The 20116-nt window shown below is 42.6% G+C and overlaps 1 protein-coding gene across 1 annotated transcript in view; it reads left to right on the plus strand.

The window, feature by feature from the left end:
- Positions 1–20116, plus strand: part of Prdm10 (PR/SET domain 10) — a 101503-nt gene that overhangs the window by 42838 nt on the left and 38549 nt on the right. The window contains exons 5-9 of the mRNA XM_026779304.1: positions 4398–4611; positions 6128–6369; positions 8266–8508; positions 15038–15110; positions 17267–17384. Of these exons, the coding sequence (XP_026635105.1) occupies positions 4398–4611; positions 6128–6369; positions 8266–8508; positions 15038–15110; positions 17267–17384 (890 nt within the window). The remainder of the gene's footprint in view (positions 1–4397; positions 4612–6127; positions 6370–8265; positions 8509–15037; positions 15111–17266; positions 17385–20116) is intronic.

A 20116-nucleotide genomic window follows, 5' to 3' on the forward strand; every position in this document is an offset into this window, starting at 1 on the left:
CTTCCTGCCTTCTTCTTCCTGCCTTCTTCTTCCTGCCTTCTTCCTGCCTTCTTCTTCCTGCCTTCTTCTTCCTGCCTTCTTCTTCCTGCCTTCTTCTTCCTGCCTTCTTCCTGCCTGTCTTCCTGCCTTCTTCCTGCCTGTCTTCCTGCCTTCCTGTCTTAGCTGAAAGGTTTCTTTTTTGTCTTTAGTGATGGGAAGATCTGTTTGAAGCCCTTCTTATGTATTCATTCCTTTGTCTTTAGGAGAGGTACCAGTGATGTGCAGACATGGAAGCACCCACTACTCTTTATTCCCAAAAGTGAGCATGTGTGATTCCCCACACACAGAGAAGAAAATATGCTTCCCTGATAATTGGGCTCAGTAGGAGTCACAAAGCATTCTGTCATATTCACTGCTGTCCAGTGTCATTTTCTGTTTCTCTTCTCAGATGAATTGTGTCCTGAAATGCGTTGTGTACATTTGGGATTAATCACAGGGTGCCGTTAAGTGGGAAGAAAGTGTACATTAAGTTTAGCGAATTCTTTTTTCCTTTTGCTGTGTTTGATTTACAGTGGTAAAATATATAGGACTAACAGCCTCATTTTAAATTCCTTTATTCTGTGTAAACCAGGCGCACACGGGTCCCTTACCCACAGCCTGACCATTACCAGAAACATGCATGCATTAACTTGTTGCCTAGCATTCAAGGAGGGGTGAGGTAGGGGTATTTATCTCTTCTGCTGCCTTCCTTGAATAGACTAAATTCCTCAGGGGCTGTTGTGACACAATGGAAAAACCAAGTAGTGGCAGAACTTGAATTTCGTGTCTGCAGTTTAGGGGCTGATAACATACCTTCTCAGTGGAACTTAGATGCATACCTAGTGCTCAGTGAATACCAGGTGAACTTGAATTAAACTAATTTGCAGACCATCCCACTGCGTTCAGGTCTGTGCTATCTACAAATAGACAATTCTTACAAAAGAAATGCTCTTTGATGCCTCTCCTGCTTTTTCCATAGTGGTTGTGCTTCAGGTATTCTGTGTTCGCGCCTGCTTCAGCACCAGTCCTCAAAGTTAATGCAGAAATGAGGAGAGGGAAAGGTTGTCACTGTTTCCATGCCAGCTTTCTCAGCAGTGTCCAAGCCACCGGCAACCTTGCTGAAACAGAATTCTCGTAACTTTATCTATCGAGAAAACTTACTGCTGTAACTTTAGAGTAACTCTGAGTTGCTGAGTGCATCTTTTTGGTGGGCTCTACAGAGAGAAGAAGACTTTACAAGGAGCAGAGGTTATGTGTGCTGTGGTTCAATGTGTGGTGACATGCATCCCTAATACCAGCACCGAGTGTAAGTGGCCTAGAGTGGAGGGCAGTGTAGCAGACTGCTCAAGGGAGAAGGGAGCTGCTTCCTTGCAGGTTGTGCTGAGGAGGCTGAGTCTGCACTGCCAGAAATCCCGTTCCTCTCCTCACCTTTAGGACATGACTGTGCTATATTTATTGAGGCTGAGGCAGAGTGTCTTCCTGTTTCCTTCCCCTCCCCCATAAAAATTTTTTTCTGAAAGTCCCCGAGGTATACAGAGATAGAATGTTGTGTTAAAGTCGTGACCTTTGGGTTAAATGAATGTATGTTAAAACACATGCAGGCCACACAAGCAGGTGCATACCTGTTATCCCAGCTACTTGGGAGGTGGTAACAAGAATCTTGAGTTCAGTTGGGTGGTGGTGGCACATACCTTTAATCCCAGCACTTAGGAGGCAGTGCAGGCAGATCTCTGTGAGTTTGAGGCCAACCTGGTCTACTGCAAGTTTCAGGACAGCACAGAGAAACCCTGTCTCAAAAAACAACAAAACAGCAACAGAAAAGACATGTAAACTCGCTAGGGAATAAATAGGCAAGATACTCAGCTGGAAGAAAGATGATGGGATGAATTAGGAATTCTGAGTCCTTGGATATTTGAATCATGGGAAGATTAGGCTTTTAAAAAAAGATTTATTTTATTTACTTATTTATTATGTGTACAGTATTCTGTCTGCATGTCTGCCTGCAGGCCAGAATAGGGCACCAGATCTCATTACAGATGATTGTGAGCCACCATGTGGTTGCTGGGAATTGAACTCAGGACCTTTGGAAGAACACGCAGTGCTCTTAACCACTGAGCCATTTCTCCAGCCCCTTGACTTTTTTTTTTTAATCGAGTCCTGTGGGAAAAGGCCTTGGTTCTGACAAGAGAAGATGTGTGTGGGGAGATGTCATTAGGCTGTTCCTAAATGTTCTGGCTGCCTGGGGGAGGAAATGAGACCCAGAGTTCTTGGAGAACTAGACTCTGTCTCCAACTGCTGCTGATTTTCAAAGCACAGGAGGGTCAGGGCACCAGATGTGACTTGTTGGGAACTAGAACATGGTTGCATTTAGAAGGCAGGCAAGGGTAGCATCCTAGCAGAGGAAAACTGCATATGGGGAGATAAAGAAAAAAGGAGAGGGAACATTTAAATGGTGCAGTGACTAAGAAGGACATGGGTTGAACATGACCAGGTAGTTTATAAAGCTTTAGCACCCATTTTGTAGGGTGCCATTTGTTTTCTGCATATGTGTTGAGCAACTTTAATCCTGTATGTCACCCAAATGTTTGCTTCCTTGCAACACTAACTCGAGTACAAGAAAACACTTACCTCTTTCATTCTTTCCAAAACACTTAAGCCTCTCCAAGTGTTTCAAAGGAGAGCTATCAGCTATGAAATTGTACTGACTTGTTATACCCTATATTTAGTTTTAAAAGTGAAGTGGGGATGTAGCGTAGTGGTAGAACATTTGCCTAGTATGTAGAAAGCTCTGGGTTCCCTTCCTAGTGCTGAAGACAAGACAAAACAAAACACTAACGTAAAATGAACTAGTCCCAGCTACTTAGGAGACAGGAGGATCACTTGACTCTGGCAGTTTGGAGAGCTTGCCTGGGCAACATAGTAATTTTGTTTCTGAAAAATAACAAACATGACTGGGGAGATGGCTCAGTGGCAAAAATTCTTGTTATATAAGCATGAAACTTCAGTTTGGGTTTTAGAACCCACATAAAAATGGGAATGGTGGTGGGTGCCTGTGCCTGTAACCTCAGCATCAGAGACAAGTAGATATGTATCAGGAGTTTTTTGACCAGTCAGTCTAGCTGAATTAATGAGCTCCAGGTTCTATAATAGACCCTGCCTCAAAAATTAAGTGGGATATTGATGGCTTGGCTCAGTGTCTAAGAACATATACTACTCTGCTAGAGGATCCAAGTTCAAATCCTAGCACCCACATCAGGTGATTCATAACTACCTGTAACTCTAGTTCCAGGGGGATACAGCATCTCTGGCCTCTGTGGGCACCTGATTCATGTATATATTTATAATTTTAAAAAAAGATGGAGAGTGATTTAAAAAAAAACTTTCCAGGAAGTGATAGTACATGCCATTAATCTTAGAACTTGGGAGTCAGAGGCAGGTGGATCTCTGTAAAGTCAAAACCAGCTTGGGCTACAGAACTAGTTATAGGACAGCTAGGGTGCTTACACAGTGAAGTCCTGTCTCAAAAAACCAAAGAAAAGCAGGAACTCAATGTTTATATCTAACTCCCACATACTCATGCATAGGCAAGTGTGCCCACTCATGCACATATATATGTGTACATCACACAAGCATACAAGTTTCTAAAAAAGCAAAGTAATTGAAAAAGCCATGTATTCCCTTCCCTGCCTGGTAGTCACTTCTAAAAGGAATGAGGGACCCTTGCCCCAGATTTAATTCATATATGAAGACTGAAATTCCCACACATATCCTCTGAAGGAGGCAATGGAAAAATGCTGTGTGTGCACTTGATGTCTCTGGAGGGAGGATAGAATAGGTCCATTAAGCCAATGTGAATTGTCTTATACAAGCAAGGAGAGGAACTAGATTTGAACCTGTTAGATTCAAATTCAAACTAGATTGAACCTGTGTGTGTCAAAGAGAGACCAAGGCTTCTCAATCTGCCCAGATATGGGACAGAAGGGGAGGAGGGAGGGTGGAGCTTAAAGGATAAGGGCATTAGACATCTGAAAGGCAAACACACTTTTCTTCAGAAACTTCTCTTGCAAAAACTAGTGTAAGCCGGGCGATGGTGGCACACGCCTTTAATCCCAGCACTCGGGAGGCAGAGACAGGCGGATCTCTGTGAGTTCGAGACCAGCCTGGTCTACAGAGCTAGTTCCAGGACAGGCTCCAAAGCCACAGAGAAACCCTGTCTCGAAAAAAACAAACAAACAAAAAAAAAAACTAGTGTAAAAAATAGATCCTGCCAAGTGTGTGTTTGTTGTGCGTGCATGTGGGTCCCAATTGACTTAAAAGAGGTACCTGCTTGCTTTGTCCCTTAAGTTTATGTCCAAGCCTCATTACCTGTACATAACCAGGTGCTGCCTTCCATTGAGAGTGTGGATGGTTCCGACCCTGATCCTCTGGCAACTCTGCAGAACCCAATTGCTAGACTAGATGCAAAAGAGGAAGAGGATGAGGAAGAAGATGAGGATGAGGATTCGGAGGAAGAAGAGGAAGAGGATGCTGAAGACACTGATGTGGATGATTGGCAGCCTGACCCACCCCGGCCTTTTGACCCTCATGATTTGTGTAAGTGCACGCCCTGGACTCTCCCAGGAAGATGTGTGTGAGTGTAAATATGTGCACAGCAATTGTCTATCCCATATACCAGCTCGTTATCTCTGTCTTCCCAGCATCCTGGAAGGAAGTCATGACCATTGTTTTTGTTTTTTCTCTTTACTGATAAAGAATCTGAAGCCCAGAGGTGGTTAGGTGCCTGTCCAGGGTCAAGTGAGTGGACAACCAGGCATCTTCACCTGGGCTCTGAAATTGCTACACCGAGTCGGCCTAGGTTGGGACTTTGCATTGTGTTGCTTGTTTCTTTCATGGAATCGTTTAAGAATACTTACATGTTCTCAGGCATTGGAGCACAGATGCACTTCACAGCTTTTATAGGCTGGCCTCTTTCTCAAGATCATAATTTTGAGTGCCTTGAAGGTCTGGACTCTGGGTAGCTGGCCTCACCAAAACTGTCCTTCTGCCCTGCCTGCTCAGGCCTCTGTGTTTACCTACCAACTCATTGTTTATTTCTGTGGATTTTTGTGCCCACATGGCAAAGACTGACCTCATTTATTTGAGTGACTAAGGCCCTTTAGAGTTGGCGGCTTTGCACTTGCCTCCTAGGATTTCTGTGTTGGTAAAGCTTTCTGTGTGGGGCCAGTGTTCAGCCCCATGTAACAAAGAACTTCATTTTGTTTTTCTTTGAATTTACAAGTTTTCAAGGCAACTCTTTAATCAAATGCACAGAAGCCTACTTTATCTTATAAATATTAATACAAAGTTAGTCTCCATTACTTGAAAAGTATAGAAATTGTGGATCTCTAAACCAGGTCATCACATAGCCAGAGGGGGTGTGACGTGATGAGTATGAACTGTTTGGCCTGGTTCCTCTGGTTTGTGGCCCTGAGTATATCTTCTGAGCTCCTCTGGCAGAGGGAGTGAGCATACCTGCCTGGCTTGAGGCAAATGGAATTCAGCCTGAGCTGAGAATGTGTCCCGAGGGCTAAACTAAAGGTGCCGTCTGAGTAATAAAGGAGGCATTTTGGTGATGCTCAGTGTAGCATCCTCTGGCCTTGCAACCTGACATGGACAATTACTGTTTGCTTTAGTCAGTTATAGATTCTCAAACTCACTGAGAGGAAGTGGATTTGGGTTGATTCCCCAACAGCTTTGTTAAAATAATTTTGTCTCATCAGATTTCTCAACATTTAACTAGTAAGCTTTTCTTTTCTTTTTTTTTCTTATAATTGATTTGTAAATTGTGTCTACTGTTTGAACCACTATCCAGCAGGGAGATAAGTCATGGCTTGCATATTACCTTTAGCAGGTATAAGGGATTAGCATGATGTTAGGAGGAAATCCCAGCATTCTTGCTGGGCTGTTGAAAGTAATGCCTTACCGTGAGATGACGGAACCCTTGTAGGGGATAACTGAAGTTTGGCCTGAAAACGTTGGTTTGGGATTTTTTTTCTTTTAAAGGTCATCCCTTTTATTGTTGAATCAAGAAGTTTTGAGGCATTTGACTTTTTCAAGCTTTCTCTTGCAGGGTGTGAAGAGTGTAACAACGCGCATTCTTCTGTGTGCCCAAAGCATGGCCCCTTGCATCCGATCCCTAACCGGCCTGTGCTCACTCGGGCAAGGGCGAGTCTGCCTCTGGTCCTCTACATAGACAGGTTCCTTGGGGGAGTGTTCTCCAAAAGACGGATTCCTAAGCGCACCCAGTTTGGCCCTGTAGAGGGGCCTCTGGTCAGGGGGTCGGAGCTGAAAGACTGCTACATTCATCTCAAGGTAATGGGTTTTCTCCCACTTCCTTGTTCGCTAAGACTTTCCGAGAGGCACTCATCTGTTTCCACCTCAAACCAACTATTTGCTAGTAATTTTCTTGGCATGCTTTAAGTTGCTTAGGAAGCTTGCTCTTTGCCCTCAATAAACCTAGAGATGGTAGTGGCTGCTGCTTGAGGCCTTGTCATTTGGAGATAAGTAGTCCTGGGAGCTAGAAGTAATATGCTGGGCTTTCATCCTAAAACATCACAGGACGCTTGTGGGAATAAAGCACTGGCCATGCAAGCACAAGGACCAGAATTCAGACCATCAGCACCCATATGGTGGCTCCGAACATCTAGAATACTAGTCTTAGGTGATCCAGTGCCTTCTTCTGGCTTCTATGGGCACCAGGCATTCACGTGGTGCACAGACATACATGCAGGCAAAACACTCATATTCAGTAAATAATAATAAAAAGCCTGGAAAGTATGATGACCCATGTGTAGTTCTAGTAATCTGGAGGTGGAGGTGGGATCCTAGGAGCAGGTTAGTTGAATTGAATTAACAAGCTCAGGGCCCACTGCCTTAAAATAAAATGAAGAGCTGTTGAGGAAGATACCCAATATCACCCTCTGGTTCACACATGCATGTACATACATGTGCACACTGCACAAACCTGCTGTGTAGCTTAAATAATAGAAATGTACTTCTCAAAGCTCTGAGGACTACCAGGCAAAGATCAAGATGTTGGCAAGATTGGTTTCTACAGTGTCTCTTCTTGGCTTTCAAATGCCTGCCACTTTGTGTCCTCACAGGTTCTGCCCCTGTGTTTGTCTTCATATTCCCTCTTATTGGATTATAGCCTTCCCTGACAGTGCCAGCCATGTTAACTTAATCACCTCTTTAAAGGTCTTGACATAGATGTGGTCATATTCTGAGGAATCAGGATTATAGGATTCCTGAATGAATTTTTTTAGGGCTTGGGGTGGGGGGACATAAAATTAAATTCTTATCGGAATCCTGTGAGGTTTTTCTCTGTAGCCCTGGCTTCCCTGGAACTTCCTATGTAGACCAGACTGGCCTCAAATTCACAGAGCTCTACCTACTTCTGCCTCCCAAGTGCTGGGATTAAAGGCACATGCGACCATGCCCAACTGTATTTTCTATTCTAAACAAAATGATGGTAGAGGGCTGCAGATGTGCTTACGTGGTCCAGTCTATTCTGTAATCCCAACATTCAAAATGCAGAGACAGGAAGATCAGAAGTTCAAGGTCATTCTTGGTTATACAGTGAGTTTGAGGCTAACCTGGACTACATGAGAGCCTAGCTGAAAAAAAATTTTACTTTAGAGCTGGGTATGGTGGCACACACCTATAATCCCAGCAGTTGTGAGGCTGAGGCAGGAGAATTGCGAATTCCAGGGTAGCCTGGGCTACATATCCAGACCCTAAATCCCAAAGGAAGACTTTAACTAGAATATAGAGAAGCCTGTGGCTATATGTACTCTGTGTGTGCTGGAATGGTTGCCTAAGACACTTTTAGTCTTGGAATGGGTCTAACCTGTGGCATTCTTTGTGGTAAAGAATAGTTCACAGAAAATGGCAGTGGAGGAACACTGCTCAGTGGTTAACAGCACTTACTGCTTTTTTAGAGGACCGGGGTTTTATTCCCAGCACCTACATGGCAGCTCACAATCATCTATAATGGCAGTTCCCGGGGATCTTGTGCTCCTTCTGACCTCTGTGGGCTCCTGCATGCATGTGCTGCACTGTCAAACACTCAGGCACACACATAAAACGAACTAAAAATATATTTAAAAGAAAAGCATAGCTCATCAGGGCCGGAGGGATTCAGCAGTTAAGAAGGTGTATTGCTTTTCTAGAGGACTCCAGTTCAGTATATCTTCTCTTTGGTTACAGGTTTCTCTTGATAAAGGAGACAGAAAAGACAGGGATTTGCATGAAGACCTGTGGTTTGAGTTGTCTGATGAGACCCTTTGTAACTGGATGATGTTTGTGCGCCCAGCCCAGAACCACTTAGAACAGAACCTGGTAGCTTACCAATATGGCCACCATGTGTATTACACGACAATAAAGAACGTGGAGCCCAAGCAGGAACTGAAGGTACAGAACTGGATCCTCAGCAGCCTGCTAGCCAGAGTGGTGAGAAGGGCTCTTTTCTGTAGAAGGATCCTTTCCTGGTTATTCTTTTTTTATTGGGTGACTTCAGCCTTCCTTTTGCTTCCAGGATCCCTCTCCCCCACAATTACAAAAAAAAATCTGTGGATGTTCAAGCCTCTTATGAAAGTATATGTACAGAGCCCATGTCTGTCCTCCCAGGTGTCTCAGATAATTTCTAGACTATTTATAATATCTACTGCTAAATAAATGCTGCATAAATAGTCATTATACTTAATGTATAGGAATAATGGCAAACAAAATCTTCACTTCAGTATGGATAGTGATTTTATTCATATATTTTCATTCTGTTGTTGTCAGAACCCTGAATCAGCAGGGCTAACTGTACTGTGTGCTGAATACTTTCAATAATCTGTCAATGAAACAGTATGGAAATAGGTCACTTTTGTGTTCTTCAAGGGCCTACAGCAAGGTATTGAATAACTGTGGTGGGGAAGCTGGTAATGGTGTTGGGGTGACTGAAGTTGCATGCCATTGTATGTACTAAGGAAGAATTGAGAAATGGGAGATTTTGTAAAATGGAATTCAGACATATGTCTAAGATTCCTTTTCTTTATCTAAAATCTTTTTCAGCTGGGTGGTAGTGGTGCACGCCTTTAATCCCATTACTCGGGAGGCAGAGGCAGGTGAATCTCTGTGAGTTCGAGGCCAGCCTGGTCTACAAGAGCTAGTTCCAGGACAGGCTCCAAAGCTACAGAGAAACCCTGCCTTGAAAAACCATAAATAAACAAACAAATAAATAAAAGAAAAATAAAAAAATAAAATAAAAACTTAACTTTTTCAAAGAATTTATGTGCTGGCTTCTGATTTCAGAAATAATTTTGGGGAAATAATTGTTAGAACTTATTTATGAACTCAGTGACATAATAAAAATTGTGCTACGATTCTATATGTAGATGAACATTGTTTTTTTTATTCTTTTCCACTGATGGGGATTGAATTTGTGTACTTGTACATGACAGGCAAGCAGTCACCCCTCATCTACACTCCCAGCCTGTGGGGTCTCCCTGCACAGCTCAGGCTGGCCTTAAATTAACATTCTCCTAGTCTTAGTCTCCCTAGTACTGTTATTATAGGCGTATTCCACTATGCTCAATTGACATAGAAGTTCTGTTTGTTTGCATTACAGTCTTTAAAAATACTTTTATTAATTCTTTGATAATTTCATGCAGCGCACTTCGGCCATAGCCACTCCCACTTCCTCCCATTAGCTCTTTTCAGCTCGGACTGCATCTCCCTACCCCACAAAACAGTTAATAACCTGTTGATTTCCGTTTCTGCTGGGGCATGTGCATCCACTGGATTGTGGCCAGTCTACTAGAACTCACACCTTTAAGAGATAGGACCTTATGTAGCTCTGGCTGGCCTCTAACTTGCTATGTAGCTAAGAAATAACCTTGAATTTCTAGTCTCCTCCTTCCATCTCCCAACTTCTGGGATTACAGGTGCATACTACCAAGTGTAGCTTCTAACACATTTGTAATAAAGAAAAAGGCCTGAAAAGAATGCTTCTAGTTTGGAAATACCATTTTGCTCACTCTCCCTCCATCCCCTGTTCTCTAGGTGCTGGGTATAGAACCACTGAGCTGCATCCTGAGTTCTGTTTTCTCTTTGGAAACAGCAGATAGAACTACAGGGGTAATGATGGACAGAACCAAATTAGAATAGTTAGGTATAATAAATAACCAAGGCCGGTGGATCTGGCTTAGTGGTAGAGTACTTGCCTAGCATAAGCAACACTCTGGATCTGATACCTAGCACTACAACAAAATAAAACAAGGCTGGGTGTGGTGGTGGATGCTTTTAATCTCAGCACTAGGAGGCAGAGTTCAGTACCAGGCTGGTCTGCATAGCTAGTTATAGCCCAGCTAGGGCTACATGGGGAGACCCTGCCTCAAAGAAAAAAAGAAAAGAAAGAAGGATCCCAATCAAGGAAGCAACTGAATGGAGATTTTTGTAATGCAATTTGTATGTTTACATGTAAAAATTGAAAGAGTGTTTTTCACATTCAGCCTCACTAGATGCATATGGAGAAATGCAGGAAGAGACCTTGTTTGGAAGAAACAAATAGTAAAGACCTGTTAAAATAATTTCTCAATAATTTGAAAAGTGCTTAAAGGGCTCAACTATAGCTTGTTGGAGAATGCTTGCCTATTGTGTGTAACATTATAAGTTAGAATCCTCAGCATCACAGAAGATATGAGTTACTATCTTTGTTACTTTAAATTAGCAGAAATAAATGGGTAAGGTATAATAAAGATGAAGGTTTTAAAACACAGACATCAAGCCGGACAGTGGTTGCACATGCTTTTAATCCCAGCAATGGGAGGCAGAGGAAGGTGGATCTCTGAGATCCAGGCCAGCCCGGTCTACAGAGTGAGTTCCAGGACAACCAGAGCTACACAGAGAAACCCTGTCTCAAAAAAAAAACCAAACAAACAAAAAACAAAAAAAACCCCCAAAAACAAACAAACAAACAAAAATCAGACACCAGGGACTGGTAGAGAGAGGCACTTAGACACAGGGCTGGTGACCTGAATTCAGTTCCTAGATCTACAAGGTGGCAATATAGAACCAGCTCCTGAGGGATTTTCTGACCTTTGTTGTACACATATCCCTTCCTGCACTTGAACACAGGTGTATACACACTCACACACACACACACACACACACACACATACACACATACACACACACTCACACACACACACTAAAGTAAACAAAACAGACTTTGGACATAGAGTTAGATTCCTTTGTAGAGTATGAGTATTTATGAGTCAGTACAAAAATATTCTTGTCCAAGTGAGACAAATCCTTCAGTTGATCTGAGGAAACAGTTACAAAAAAAGATAAAACTAGATATATTAGAACACAATAATACTTTATTTCCCGACTCTAAGACATAACAGCTTGGGGCTGGAGAGATGGCTCAGTGGTTAAGAGCATTGCCTGCTCTTCTAAAGGTCCTAAGTTCAATTCCCAGCAACCACATGGTGGCTCACAACCATCTGTAATGGGGTCTGGTGCCCTCTTCTGGCCTGCAGGCATGCACACAGACAGAATATTGTATACCTAATGAATAAATAAATATCACAAAAAGACGTAACAGCTTTTAAGATGCTCCATTAAGAAAATTGTTGTCAATTTTTCTTTTACAGTTCCTTCATAAAATCAATAAAATGATTTTTTCATCATTATAAAAGAAACTACTTTATGTTTGATTAGAATTCAATTAAAAATTATGTTCCACCAGTGCATGAATAATTGGGCACATTGAGCCCCAAGTACTATTCTTTTAAGACAGGGTCTTGGGGCTGGAGAGATGGCTCAGAGGTTAAGAGCATTGCCTGCTCTTCCAAAGGTCCTGAGTTCAATTCCCAGCAACCACATGGTGGCTCACAGCCATCTGTAATGGGGTCTGGTGCCCTCTTCTGGCCTGCAGGCATACACACAGACAGAATATTGTATGCATAATAAATAAATAAATATTTTAAAAAAAAACAACAAAAAAAAGACAGGTTCTTACTGTATATGTCTGATGGCCTGGAACTCACTGTGTGTAGCCCTCCCGTTTTCAGACTGCCTGGAACTCACTGTGTGTAGCCCTCCCGTTTTCAGACTGCCTTGCTATCTTGTCACAGCCTCCCAGTGCTGGGATTACAGGCTAGCCCACAGTGTTGGACATCCAGAAATATTTTCAAAGTATCACACTCTTGCTTCTGGAGTGTTTGCCCACACACTGCTGTCCTGTCTGCAAGGCTGGACACTGCATTTTCCCATTTGTTTGACTTTCTCCTGAATTGAATTGTGCGTGGAAATTAATGAGGTCTCTGATCAAACCATCAGGAACTTCCTGATGATTTTGCTTGGTGCCTTAGTGAGAGCCAGCAGATGCTCACCAACCTTGTGTTGCTTTTAAGTTTTTATTCCTGAATCCATTCTTGAGGGAAATGACAGGTTTGGGGGCTTTGCTTGCATCGCTTAGCAATTGTGTACTAGTCACTGAGCCCAGGAGAAGGCAAGGACAGTCTAAGGGATCAGGCTAGGCCTGTGCAGAAGTGGGAAGCAGGCCACTAGCACTAGTTGCATCAAGGCTGTTGGGTGCCAGGGTGTGAGATATTTTCTGATTCCTCTTCTAACAACAGCAAAGTGCTCAGGTGATCTTTTTTGTTTTGTTTTTGGTTCCCCCCCCCCAACACACACACACACACACACACACACACACACACACACACACACACACACACACAGTTTCTCTGCGTTAGTCCTGGCACTTACTCTGTAGACTAGGCTGGCCTCAAACTCAGAGATCCGCCTGCCTTTGCCTCCCAAGTGCTGGGATTGAAGGTGTACTGACTTGTAGTAGGAAAATGACAAACTTCATAAAACTATAACCAGAGGGGCATAGTTAATTGTGGAACACACATTGTGCAAAATATTGTGCTATAGAAGTTCTCCTTATATAAATACTCTCATATATTTAATGCACATAAAATTATGCACAATTAACTCATTTAGCTGTTAATACATACTGTGTGTTTCCTACATTTAAAAAAGCAGGCTTTCTCTGTGTTTATCAGACTTGTATCTAGAGGGAGAGGTAAACAGAAAGGTGTAAAACAAACAGTATTAAGTAAGTGTAAGTGTTATGGTGCAAAGAGAGCAAGTAACAGGGCAAGGACCAATTTGGGTTTGCTGGATTGGAAGACTGGCTAGGAGATGAAGGCTGGGGATGGCAGAACCGGAAGGACCAACACTGCATTCCTGGAGTCAGGACAGCTCCAGGCTTTCAAGCACTGGGTTTGTTTGGGTAGGACCTCTTGGTCTGCCATAGGTAGTGACAAGGGCTGGTGTGTAGCAATGTAGCAGGGAGATTACAGTGTTCTTTGGAGATCATTATTATGCTTTTCAGGTTTATCATAAAACAAGAAGCCAAATGGAAACCCATACAACAAAACCCAATTGTGTTTTTAAGAAGAGCATCGTGGGACTGGAAAGATGACTCAGGGGTTAAGAGCACTTGCTGTTCTTACAGAGGGCCCAGTCTCAATTTCCAGCAAGCACATGATGGTTCACAACCATCTGTAACTCCAGTTCCAGGGTCTTTGATAGTCTTTTCAGACAAAGCACACATGTGATATGCAGACAAAATAGTCATATACATAAAATAAACAGAAGAAAGAAGAAGAGGAGGAAGAAGAAAGACAACTATGGCAGAAATGGGAATTGCAAGGAAGAAGGGAGGGTAGTTAGAAGGTGGGGTGGTAATCTAGGCAAGAGATGGTATTGGAATGAATCTAGTAGCTGAAACACTGCATAGATAGTGTGTCACATCTGAGGACAGTCCTTGATAAAGATACTGAAGCAAATGGAGAAATAAGAGATGCCTTAGGTTTTAAATCTAAGTACCTGTTGGGAGGTACAAAATTTAAAATCAGAGATGATGAAGGCTGGCAGCAGTAGAACACTTTGCTAGTACATACAAGGGATTGCATTCCCAGCACTACAGAAACAAAACAGCAAAAGCCATTCTTGCCTAAATATTAGAGATAAAGCTAAGCATGGCAGTACAAACTTGGAATCATAGCAGCAGGATTACAAGTTGGAGGCCAGTCTGAGCAACATAGTGAAATCCTGTCTAAAAATAAAAATATGAAAGGGCTGGGGATGGGGCTCAGCAGTAGACTGTTTGCAAAGCATGCACAAATTCCAGGGATCAATCTTCCAATCCACATAGATGGCATATGGTACATAAGCCTATAATCCCAGCACTCAGGACCTAGGAACAGGAGGATCAGAGATTCAAGGCCATTCTCAACTACTTATTGAGTTTGAGGCCAGCCTGGGGGGGGGCCTGACATGAGACTGGGGGGGGGGAGTAAAAAATTTAAAAAATAAAAAAAAATAAGAAGAGAGATTTAGGAGTTATTAACATGGAGTTAGTTGAAAATGGGTATGACACCAGGGGAAACTAGGAGGACTCAGGGTTTTAGCTTTGAGGGGCAGCAATATGTAGAGGGACAGGGCTGGAGGAAGGTGGCAGCCAGGGAGAATGAACAGAAACAGAAGCTAAGGGGACAGAAAGGAAGACCAGCCCCAGAGAACACAGGAGCTTTTGGTATAGTCCCACCCGCGGTTCCAGTGTTAAGCTGAGTGACAGTGTCTATGATTACAGTTGTATAAAAATCCCATATTTAAATGTAGAACTTTAAAAGGATGTTTTACTTAGGTAAAGATACTAAGCCTTGTGAAGTTTTTAAATAACGAAAACATTTTTTAAGAAGGAAGAAGAAAACAGGCAATGCATCCAGATCCTAGATGTCCTGATGGGTCCATCTGACTGCTAGGTATCGTGGGGGCCCAATGTGGCTGCTGTTGTTAACGGGTGTGCTAGCTAAAATGCCCACCCATGCAGGCAGGAGACGTCATTTAAGCATGCAAAGCACAGCTGGTGACATCTATTGGGTCTTGATGGTGCCCTTGGTTCTTACAGGTGTGGTATGCTGCATCCTATGCTGAGTTCGTGAACCAGAAAATCCATGACATATCTGAAGAAGAAAGGAAAGGTGCCTGGCCTTTTGCGTGTGCCTTTTTACATGAATATAATACCGTTATGTAGCATCTGATTTTCCCATCTCAGTGTATCTCCCAAGAGTAGGTTAATCCTAGGATCAAATTACAATGACAGTTTTGCATTTCTTCCCTGGGTACTAGAAAATAGTATTTAGTATAACAAAATCCTCCCGCTATCCATTGAGAACCTTAGAGTCAGAGGAAGATTCCCATCTGAAATTAATCATATCTGAACACATAGCAAGGTAAGAACTGACCTTGTTTTTATTGTAAATGTGATAATGTAAAGTATAATATACCTACAGAAAGATACACAGATAATGAAGTGTATCCCACTTGGTTAATTTTCACAGTGAACACACCTGCGTAAAAAATCCCCAAGCTGGGCTGGAGAGATGGCTCAGTGGTTAAGAGCATTGCCTGCTCTTCCAAAGGTCCTGAGTTCAATTCCCGGCAACCACATGGTGGCTCACAACCATCTGGAATGAGGTCTGGTGCCCTCTTCTGGCCTGCAAACATACACACAGACAGAATATTGTGTACATAATTAGTAAATAAATATTTTAAAAAAAAAAATCCCCAAGCATCCTGTCCTGATTTCCAGTATCCCGCACTAACTGCTTATTAGCAAATTATTCATAAACCATGTTGCGCTACGTGCACATTTTTTGTGTTTGGGCATCTTTTGCCTGAACATACTCTTTTCTTTGTTTCTGGAGCTGGGAACTGAACCTAAGGCCTTGGGCTTGCTCAGCAGGTGTTCTCCCACTGAGCCAAACCCCTAACCTCTAGGTGAACATAGTTTAAAAATACATCCACATTGTTATCTAGAATGTTAATTTTGTATTATCAATGCTGTTAGTCTCTCTACTTTTGACTGAGTAACAGTTTGTCTACCTTGTTATAGATTTAGTTTTATGGTGGTAAGTACTCAGACTTAGGTCACATTTCATAGGTGAAAGGGTTGAAGGCATAGTCTTCCATAAGACTCACTTCAGACACCAGCTCCAAGGTTCTGTGGTTCCCAATGCCACTCATACTTCTAGCCACAATTTAGGGGACCCAAATACCCTTGTAGGCTTCATTATTTATTAGAATGAATCATAGGACCTGGGAAAGTACTAAATCAATGATTAGAGTTTTATAATAAAGGATATACACCAGGATCAGCCAAATAAAGAGAGATACAGAGTCTCAGAATGAAGTATTTGTGTCCCCAAGACATAAGCCCTCCTGGGGTAGTGATGTGTTGTGCCCAACCATAAAGGCTCAATGTTGTCCAGAGCTTTTATTGAGGTTTTATTATATAGGCATGACTCATGGAATGGCTGACCATGTGACTGAACTCAGTTTCTAGCTTCCTTTCCCTGACTTGTCTAAGACTGGCACCAGGAAGCTCAAAGCACTGAAATTCTAATCATAAAGTCCTGTTTTTCCAGCCAGGTCAGCTCCCACCTTGAGCCATCTCAGGGAAAAGTCAGGTAGAACTAATGAAAACAAAGAATGCCCTATCATTCAGGAAATTCCAATGACTTAGAGGTTACCTTCAAAGGCCCAGGCATAAGGGCGATCAGATTTTTTTCCAGCATACAACTGTTGGAAGTTTGTGACTGTGTTGAGTGCAGCTGTATTTACTCGTGTGTGTGTGTGTGTGTATGTGTGTATGTGTGTGTGTGTGTGTGTGTTAGGGGTGTCTGTGCATACTCTGGTTGGCTGTACAGCTAGGAAAGGGATTGCTATTGGGTCACGGGGTGTGCGCATAATTCAGGCTTGGAAGGTAGGGTTGGACATTTGCTAGATTGTATTGGACATTTATGTTTGTTATGATAAGGCATTCCCTTAATTATGAGACTTAGATCTGAACCAGGAAGTTATCTAAGCACAGATCTCCTTTATAAATTTTTTTTTTATGTGTCGAGGGTGGTGTGATAGTGTGAATCCTTTGATGTTTTACATGAAAGTTGTAGAGAACAAGACCCTAAATACCACTTCTCTGCCAAACTTCAGCCTCTGATTTGGTAACAGGAAATTAATTCAAATAGTAGTTGCTGTCTACAGTGAAATAAGACGGTGGAGATAGCAGGAGCTGTATCTTCCTGGTGTCTGTTGACCATAGCCATAGATTATGATTTCTCTCTCATGGCTGCAGTCCTTCGAGAGCAAGAGAAGAACTGGCCCTGCTATGAGTGCAATCGCCGGTTCATCAGCTCAGAGCAGCTGCAGCAGCACCTCAATTCTCATGACGAGAAACTAGACGTGTTTACCAGGTAGGTGTGTGCGGCAAAGACTCGCAGACTTGGTTCTTAACGGCTCTCAACCATTGCTGGATGTGTAAAAATATGTGTATGTGTGTGTGCACACATGTGTGCATTTGGGGGGCACATGTGTGTGTGTACACAATGCATGTATGTACAGATAACCAAGTAGGCTGCTGAATACCTTGGGAAATACCTTCTTTATTTTCTGTTAATTTTTTTTCCATAATAATTCATACCTGCATTAGGAGATTCTTTTACCCTAGTTAAATCTCTTTTAACTAGATTCTGAATTAGGAATGTTTTTAACTGTTTATTATTTTTATTTTTTATCTGTTTGTGGCTTGCCTGTGCACCATATGTGTGCCCTGGCAGAGACCAGAAGAGGGCGTCAGATCCCTGGAACTGGGTTAGAGACCTTTATTGGCAGTCATGTGGTTCCTAGGGATTGAATCCAGGTGCTCTGGAAGCACAGTCAGTGTTCTTAAGAACAGTCAGTAAACCAGTGCTCCAGGCCCCCCCCTCCCCCGAATTGGGAATCTTAAGGCAGCAGATACATTTGAAGTAATATGCATCCCTGATTTTCACACTTTTCTCACTACTGTCATTTCTTCAGAAGAACAAATTATATGCTTAATTACACTATATAAAAAAAGAGACAGGGGAGAGTCATGTAGGATAAAGTAGGCAAGAGCCAGATCAGATGGTACAAAATTTAAACTTACTGAAAAGTATGATGGATGGCCTTCAGGGTACATTGAGAACCTCAGTCTAGCTAATACAGGGAGTCTCTAGAGTTTATTGAGCAGGTCAAGTGAGACTTATGTAGAGAAGGGTGGTAGTAAAGGGACAGGTCCACTTTTACAGGGTTTGGAAAGAGAAGCTGACATAAAACCATATTTTGAAAAATGGGCAAAAAGATGTCTTGGGAGGAACCATATAATTGTCTGCAACACTGAGTACCCATCTTGGGTTTATGGTCACAAAATAGGAAAGAGACCACAGCAAGTGTGTGTGCTGTTTTCCAGCTATGACAGTACCAGTAGAGAGAGGGCTGGGAGCTGAATGACACAGGCTTGTGGTTTCCTTACACACATCAACACAGGGGACATAAGCGCAATAGGGGTGGGGATCAAAAACAAACAGTGATAGTGATAGATAGCTCTGGGAGTGTGTTCTGTGGAAGAAGAGAGGGCAGGGCTGGAAGTGGGTACTAAAGATGGTGATCTGGACAGCGAGAAGATAATTTCAGGTGGACAGTGCATGGACTTGGGATAATGGAACTTTATACTAAGATTGACAGTGGCGAGGCTATGACCACAGGAGGGGACAACACAATGAGATTCAAGTCACTCAGGTTTGAGTATCCCTAAAAGTGTGTCCATGGCTTTTAAGTGTGTAACATTTTATAGCACACTCTGACTTTTGGTTTGCAGGCCTACAGTCTCTGCTAGATCTCGAGGGCAACAGCTGTTATGTGTATTGTGATGTCTCTGGTGCTTTGCATAGTGTATGACACAGACAAAATGTTTACTAACTGCCTGTTAAAATAAATTTGTCACGACCAGGAAAGTTCCACTTTTGGATATATTCTACTAACAATGAGCAACTATCAAATTTTTATGTGTAATAATGGCATTATGTTTTTATATGAATGTATACATATATAGAATTTTTAGGATTTGGAGATGCTTCCGGAGGTACTTGCAGCTAAAAGAATGCCTGAAGTTTAATGAGTATATATGTAGGGAAGTAGTGGGGATATAGATAGCATAAGATTGCTCATAAGTCTTAAAATTGAGTATGAATATATTGGCTCATTCTTCTTTTCTCTCCATTTACCTATACCTAGAATTTTCCATAATAAAGAATCTTTTAAAAGTTCCTGAAGTCCAGGTGAGGTGTTGGGTGCCTGTAGTGACAAGTCAGTTGGAGACAGAGGCAGATCCCTTCAGCTCAGGAGTTTTGGCCAGCCTAGGCAACGTAGTAAGACTCCATCTTAGAAAAAAGCAAATAAGAAAAAAAAAATCCTGGAAAAATATTTATTTGTTTAATAGCCGCATGGAAGAGTGAAACATGATCTTATTAATATTATATGAATCCCCCACACTGTGTTAGCTCTTCATTGCTAGGACAAAATAAATGAGAAAAATAATTGAAGGGGAGAGGATTGTTTTGTTTGTAGGTTCAGTCTTCTGTGGTGGAAAGGGCACGACAGAGCAGAGCTGTTCACCTCCCAGTGCTTTGCTGTTTGCAGCAGTGAGAGGACCCCTGTCCTAGTGACTTTCTCCTTCTTAGAGCATTGAGACCCCCACTGTGGAGGATGGTGCTCTCTGCATTGAGAGCAGCTCTCTCCTACTTAGTAAACCCTCTCTGGAAACAGTCACACACACAACAAAGGTGTGCTTTGTGTCCTGCGTGCTTTTCAGTCTAGTCAGGTTGACAGTTGGGGTGAGCCAGCACACATATCTTCCAAAATAAGTTTATAATGCTCTTTTTGATTCCACTTGCTCCACTCCGTGCCTCAACCAGGGCCTCACACATGTTGAGCAAGCGCTCTGCTGCTGGCTACAATCCAACCTCTCTCTCTCTCTCTCTCTCTCTCTCTCTCTCTCTCTCTCTCTCTCTCTCTCTCTCTCTCTCCCTCCCTCCTCCTCTACCACACCGAGGAGACCATGAAGATCAATCAGAAGGTAGGAGCCCTGCTCACTGTACCGGGGCATCTGTCTGTACAGCTTACCCAC

This window comes from Microtus ochrogaster, chromosome 5 (genome assembly GCF_000317375.1).
Source record: "Microtus ochrogaster isolate Prairie Vole_2 chromosome 5, MicOch1.0, whole genome shotgun sequence".
In the NCBI taxonomy this organism is placed as follows: Eukaryota; Metazoa; Chordata; class Mammalia; order Rodentia; family Cricetidae; genus Microtus; species Microtus ochrogaster.